This window comes from Rhagoletis zephyria, unplaced genomic scaffold (assembly GCF_001687245.7).
Source record: "Rhagoletis zephyria isolate East Lansing unplaced genomic scaffold, Rhagoletis_zephyria_1.1 Rzeph_scaffold_02168, whole genome shotgun sequence".
In the NCBI taxonomy this organism is placed as follows: domain Eukaryota; kingdom Metazoa; phylum Arthropoda; class Insecta; order Diptera; family Tephritidae; genus Rhagoletis; species Rhagoletis zephyria.
The window spans coordinates 82747-89102 of record NW_016159252.1 but is presented as its reverse complement, the minus strand read 5'-3'; the positions used below and the strand labels follow the sequence as shown (position 1 = coordinate 89102).

At 36.5% G+C, this 6356-nt stretch overlaps 3 protein-coding genes across 3 annotated transcripts; 2 read left to right on the top strand and 1 right to left on the bottom strand.

Annotated features, from left to right (window-relative positions):
* The first annotated feature begins 220 nt into the window (after positions 1-220).
* LOC108366156 (protein PET117 homolog, mitochondrial) lies at positions 221-1089 on the top strand. Its single transcript, XM_017620469.1, has 2 exons — positions 221-479; positions 823-1089. The coding sequence occupies exons 1-2, from the start codon at positions 388-390 to the stop codon at positions 986-988; spliced, it is 258 nt and encodes an 85-aa protein (XP_017475958.1). The 5' UTR covers positions 221-387; the 3' UTR covers positions 989-1089.
* Positions 1064-2465, bottom strand: U2af38 (U2 small nuclear riboprotein auxiliary factor 38). The gene is made up of 3 exons (XM_017620467.1): positions 2131-2465; positions 1556-2065; positions 1064-1501 (listed from the first exon to the last, which is right to left on the bottom strand). Exons 1-3 carry the CDS (start codon positions 2172-2174, stop codon positions 1351-1353), a joined length of 705 nt encoding a protein of 234 aa, XP_017475956.1. The 5' UTR covers positions 2175-2465; the 3' UTR covers positions 1064-1350.
* A 215-nt stretch (positions 2466-2680) lies between these two features.
* Stip1 (Stress-induced phosphoprotein 1) lies at positions 2681-5238 on the top strand. The gene is made up of 5 exons (XM_017620466.1): positions 2681-2911; positions 3014-3296; positions 3435-4297; positions 4356-4588; positions 4652-5238. Exons 1-5 carry the CDS (start codon positions 2903-2905, stop codon positions 4722-4724), a joined length of 1461 nt encoding a protein of 486 aa, XP_017475955.1. The 5' UTR covers positions 2681-2902; the 3' UTR covers positions 4725-5238.
* The last annotated feature ends 1118 nt before the right edge of the window (positions 5239-6356 follow it).

The following is a 6356-nucleotide window of genomic DNA, read 5'->3' as shown; positions in this document are numbered from 1 at the left end:
CTATTATAATCCAGGCATTACACTTTTGTTTAGGTAGTATGGCATAAATGAGTAGTTTGACAATTAGTACTGAGGACTTTTTGATGACAACATTGAAGGAAAAGTACACAAATTTTTCCCATGGTCTGAACAAAAATGAATACTTTGATAAGCACTTTTGTAATTAGTGATAATGAAAAATAATCAAATGTTACCTTTTTGGCTGAATACCTTTTTTCCGCCTTTGTAAAAATGCAAAGCTAGCAACACTAACAGCTGACATTTGTTTTGAGGCATTCACTCCAATTTTTTCTATTAGGTCAATTTGTACAGTTTATTTTTCCATGACGATATTAATTTTCAAAATTATTAATTAAAAACATTTTAAGCAATAATTTCTTTACAAAAATGTCTGCTGGTGCTAAAATCGCGTTGGCGCTATCCATTGGATTTTCAGCGAGCGTAATTGGCTATGTACATTACAAACAGAGCACAGACCGGTAAGCATTTAAGATATACACTTACTCACAAAAGTGAGCGTACGGCGCTTTTTTGTTAATATTCGCAATGTTTTACATGCTAAATCTTTTTGTGAATTTTGTATTAAAATCCAAGAATTAGTGTACGAAAATTAAGAAAAATCTGTATTAAAAAGTTCGCGATTTTGCTGAAACTTTGCAGATTTTTCTTTTTAATACAAAATTAACAAAAAGATTTTAGCATGTAAAACATTGCGAATATTAACAAAAAAAGAACCGTACGCTCAATTCTGGGAGTAGCTGTATGTAGGTACTAAGCTTTAATATCAAGCACTAAAAAATATAAACCTTCCTGATTTTACAGAGCACGCCTTCACGAGGGAGTGGTACGCGACATTGAGCGCCAGCAACGTCGCAAAACTGAGAATACATACTTACTGCAAAAACAAATAGATCTCACTAAACAGCTTAAGGATATAGAAGCTTCCAATCAAAATCCCGAATTTAATAAGAATTCAAACATTCATTAGCTTCGTGTAATTCCTTAAAATCATGTTAACTCCATTGAACAAAATAATTTTTGAAAATCGCCATAATAAAACACATTTCCAGTGGTAGATATTTATTTTTCAATATAATGGTTTAAATTTTTTACAGCAGATGTACATTTTCTGTTATGATTATAGTATGGTGACTTGCAAAATGCATGCTATTGTAACTTCTTGATTTGAAAATCATTAAAATAGCGATGTTGAAATTACATAGCGCAAAGTTCAAAAACAATTACGTGCTATTTCCAGACAACACACTGAACGGAATTTGAATAGATGTTTTCCACCGTAACTGTCTTAAAAACTTTTTGAATAGAAAGATAAGGTTATGCATAATTCTTTCAATAACGTCCTTTACGCCCGTCTCCAGTACCACCACCAATACTACGTCCTTCACGACTGCGCGAACGACGGCGATCGCGGGAGCGGGAACGGCGACGACGTGGTGAACGGGAACGAGACCGTGATCGCCGACGTCTGGAGTATAGGTATCTGTAACAATGTGAAAATATATTATTGTACTTGAAAGCAATTTAAAATTTATACCTTCTCAATTCTCTGGAAATCGGTTTTAAGTGCATGAAATTGCAAAATCCAGAACGTGTGCATTCACCCATTTCGTATTGACGGCAGCACGCTTCACGGAAGTCAGTCACCGGCGACAACTCTGAATATACCGGACGTCCGCCAAACCAACGATTATTTAAATCATTTGCAGCCTTTTCAGCATCCTGCTCATGGCGAAATTTGATATAGACATTTCCAACTAGGTGGTCTCCCAAATTGTCGCATACGTTCATTTCTTCAATCTCACCATACTTATCTTCGCATTCAACAAAAACATCTTCGAAAAAGTTATCGTAATGCTCTTGCATTTCCTCGTCCGAAACATTAGCTACTAAATGTGAGCCATCTGCTGATTTAGCCGAATTTTGCGGATTGACGTATAGATTTTGTAGCAATACAGTTTGGGAAAAAGTTGGTTTATTGTGTATACGGGAGCAGCGATCCCCATGGCGGCATGCTCCAATTTTAAAATAAAACGAGCAGTTTACTCTGAAACATAACCATTGGATTAAATAAAAATCGACTGTATAGACATCTCTACATTTCCCACTCACTTGTCTTTCTCAGTTCCGAAAATGGACGCCAAATACTCAGCCATGCTTGTCGGCCTATGCGAAAATCCCTTTTAATCAAATTTCCAGTCCAACTTTTGGTTATTTTTATAATGGGTACAAGATGGCCCAAATGTGTGGGGAAACCTTAGATATTTCGTACACCACTTAATAAACCACAGCTTAAAAAGTTGGTAAAAAGACAAATTTCTTTTTAACACCGCTTCATCGGCATTGACAGCCGTAACTTCTGCTTGTAAATTTGATAGTGAATTGTAAATGTTGGTAGTACTGATGCTAAACAGGGCTGCAAACGAAGTACAGATTGGTCCAAAGTTTTGGAAATGATTTCAAAATTTTTTACGCTCATGATGTGAAAAATAGAAAGATTGTTTAAGATATTTTGCAAAGTTTTTACACTATGCTTGCCATAAACCTGTTTTTGATTTGTTCGATAACAAAAATTTTAGTTTTATTTTATTTATCGCAATGAACGTAACATTTTACGTTCTTTGTCTACAAAAGTTGACGCCGTTCTTCGAATTAGCAATTGCAGCTCTGGCGCAAATTTTCGACCTGTCATTTGTGATTTCGAAGTGTTTCTTTTAACTTCTAGAAGGCTCCAAGTTCATATTCGCAGATCAAAAAACTTTGGAATTAAAAGCAGCACGTTTTTCAAGTGAAATACTTGGTTCGATAAAAATAAATTGTTTTTATAAAAACGTTTGTGATCCATTAAAGATAGAAAGCTTTCAATAACCAAGCAACATTAGAGATGGATAAAGTAAGAATATTCTTCGCCTTGCACATTGTGAAAATTTAAGTTTTCGCAAAATGTGAATAGGAAGGAATGTGCTCATCGGCATATGACATTTTTTTTTTACAGGTGAATGATCTCAAAGAAAAAGGAAATCGGGCACTTAATGCGGACAACTATGATGAAGCCATTGCAGCCTACACGGAAGCTATTGCTTTAGATGATAAGAATCATGTGTTGTACAGCAACAGATCAGCGGCTTACGCAAAAGCTGGAAAATATGAAAAAGCTCTGGAGGATGCAGAGAAAACAATAGCCCTAAACCCATCATGGCCTAAAGGTTATTCCCGTAAAGGAGCTGCAGCAGCAGGTTTGAAGAACTATCGGGCCGCTATGGAAGCATACGAGGCAGGTAAGTGACTGTGTGATTCATGTTGTCAAAACAATATGAATAGATGGAGGGGGTAAGGGGCTATTGAATACCGTCTGTTGCATTTTCTCGAATATTCTATGTTAAAACAAAGAAATATGTTTTTACTTTAATTGGAAGGTTTAAAATATGATCCCCAAAATGCCGTATTGCAACAAGGTATTCAAGAAGTCACTTCCACGGTGTTACAAGCGATGTCAGGGCGTTTCCCTACGCCCATGGATGTGGATCCCCATTCTCCACCACCTAAGGCACCGGAGCCCAAAAATGCTGAGCCTCGAAAGCCGGCGGAACCAAATGTGGATGAAATGAACGAAGAAGAACGCAGAAAGTATTTCGCTAGGAAGGAGAAGGAAGCTGGCAACGCTGCTTACAAGAAGAAAGATTTCGAAACGGCACTTAAACATTACCGAGCAGCATTGGAACAAGATCCAACTGATATAACATTTCACAATAATATCGCTGCTGTTTATTTCGAGCGTAAGCAGTACGATGAATGCATAAAAGAATGTGAGAAAAGCATTGAAGTTGGCCGAGAAAATCGCGCAGATTTCAAATTAATAGCGAAAGCCCTGGCTCGCATCGGTAATTCATATCGCAAAATGGATAACTACAAGCAGGCGAAAGTGTACTTCGAAAAAGCCATGTCCGAACATCGTACGCCCGAAATTAAAACTTCTCTTAGCGAGGTAGAAGCTAAAATTAAAGAAGAAGAACGACGCGCTTACATTAATCCTGAGTTGGCTGAGGTGGAAAAGGAAAAGGGCAATGAATTGTTCAAGAAGGGTGACTACAGTGGTGCAGTAAAACATTACTCGGAGGCAATCAAACGAAATCCCGATGACCCCAAACTGTACAGCAATCGCGCGGCATGTTACACCAAGTTGGCCGCTTTTGATCTTGGTCTGAAGGACTGTGAAACATGCATCCAATTAGATGATAAGTTTATTAAGGGTTACATTCGAAAAGGGAAAATTTTGCAGGTATGTTGGCTTTTGCAACAATGTAATCTAAAGATATTAATCGGTTACGTGTATTCAGGGTATGCAAAAGTCCTCAAAGGCATCGGCAGCTTATCTTAAAGCTTTGGAAATCGATCCACAAAACGCCGAAGCGCTCGAAGGATACCGTCAGTGTTCGATATCGTATCAACGCAGCCCTGAAGATGTGATGAAGAATGCACTAGGCGATCCCGAAGTTCAACAGATTCTCAAGGATCCAGCTATGCGCGTTATTCTGGATCAAATGCAGACTGATCCCAAGGCGGCTAAAGAGTATGTTAATGATTAACTTATTTCTACAGCATATATTTTTACTATATGTTAATATATTTCTAGTCATCTGCAAAACCCAGCGATAGCTGACAAAATAATGAAGCTCATTGAGGCGGGCATTGTTCAAATTCACTAAACAACCGATTTGCCTAGGGGGAAAATCATTAAAAACAACGTTAAAACTAACACCTGAAGTTAACCGAGTGCTGAGATGCAAGTTTTCAAGAAAATTACACCAACCAATAAACTACATATGCGTTTCCACGTCCTCCTCTTAACAAAAAATAAAAGCATACATAAACTAAAAGCATTAAAAGAGAAAATAAATACATGAAAGGAATCAATCACCACTTGGCTGGGTTGCTTACGCTTTTCATAATTTAACAAATACATACTTTTATATAATTCAAAACTACCTGGAAATAAGCCGTAGATTTATTTTTACGTGGCGTGTGTGGCTTTTCTTTGAGTTTTCCTACTTTATAAAATATAAGTCTCTAGTTTTAAACTAAGTGATTGAGAAAAATTGTAATTTCTTATATTGAAATGCAAACGAAATAGTTATACATACATACATATATATATTTGCGCTTTTATGAGGGCAAATGATTGGGAAAAAAAATTAAAATAAAGAAAACAACTGAATTAAAGTTTGCATCGTTGATTGATTTATTTTATTGGGTTGACGTTGGAAAGTTAAACTTTAAAAGCTCGAACTTTTTTTTAAAAGGCATTTTTTGTCTTGATGATCTTGTACGTATATGTGGCATTTTATGAAAAGGGCTACGTTAAGTTTAGGTTTGACTTTGAATAAAGACAAAAAACTATGCGATCGCTGAATCCATCGTAGTCCGATTTACGTGAAATCTGCGAAAATGCGATCATTGAATGCGAATTGCTACGAACGCATGCATTCAAAGTATATGCTAAGTCCGTAGCTATTCGGATTCAGAGATAATATTTTCGTAGATCTCACGAAAAATCGGACTACGATAGACCTAGCCCGGGACAAGTTTCTCTTGAAAAATTTTATATTTGTTCAAGCTTCTATTAATAGGGCATCGTAAACTACAACTATGGCTATTTAGTGGTTAAGATATTGGGCCTATTCGAGGCACGTAATGAAAGCATCAATACTTGAGCGCTGATAGAAATTTGCATGATTGTTCCAACTTCCGAATTGATAAAACGTTGCTAGAAATTCACACCGAATGTGATGCTTTGTTAATTCGCTCAACACTGCGGTTGTGATTGCAACTCGAAAAAGGCTATTATTTGGGAGCCCACTGAAATATTGCTTTAAGGGGAAAATGGCCTATCTCGAGATGTCGTTTTATATTTTTTTTTTTGGGATTTCGATGTGATGGCCGTGATCAGAGACCACATTGCCAGATCGGTAAAATATTGTTTGTTGTGAATTATGGTTGCGCCATGTCAAACGTCAATCAGTTTTGTCAAGTCCAAAGTCATTTTAACAGTAAAAACAAAACAAAACTTAAGTACAAACATAAGAAGTTCAATATTAGACTTTAATTTCCGCTTTTCTCAGAAAGGATGCTAGCTGCGACATAACAGACACATTTTTAGTTAACAAAACATCTTTAATCGAATTGAAATTGTTAAAGAAAGAAAAACCTGATCTTAAATTACTATATTTACTACACCGGAAAACCGAGTGTTCCAAACTTTCTTCTACACCACACGGTTCACATGAATTTGAGGAAATTGCACCTATTCTATGTAAATATTTTATATCATAACAATGTCC

Bases quoted from the DNA above. Each gene is read 5' to 3' on its own strand.
- LOC108366156 (XM_017620469.1), top strand. From the start codon at position 388: ATGTCTGCTGGTGCTAAAATCGCGTTGGCGCTATCCATTGGATTTTCA. The intron at 480-822 runs GTAAGCATTTAA...CTGATTTTACAG, and splicing joins TACAAACAGAGCACAGACCG to AGCACGCCTTCACGAGGGAG.
- U2af38 (XM_017620467.1), bottom strand. From the start codon at position 2,174: ATGGCTGAGTATTTGGCGTCCATTTTCGGAACTGAGAAAGACAA. The intron at 2,066-2,130 runs GTGAGTGGGAAA...GTTATGTTTCAG, and splicing joins TTCGGAACTGAGAAAGACAA to AGTAAACTGCTCGTTTTATT. The intron at 1,502-1,555 runs GTATAAATTTTA...ACATTGTTACAG, and splicing joins ATTTCCAGAGAATTGAGAAG to ATACCTATACTCCAGACGTC.
- Stip1 (XM_017620466.1), top strand. The intron at 4,298-4,355 runs GTATGTTGGCTT...ACGTGTATTCAG, and splicing joins GAAAAGGGAAAATTTTGCAG to GGTATGCAAAAGTCCTCAAA. The intron at 4,589-4,651 runs GTATGTTAATGA...ATATATTTCTAG, and splicing joins GATCCCAAGGCGGCTAAAGA to TCATCTGCAAAACCCAGCGA.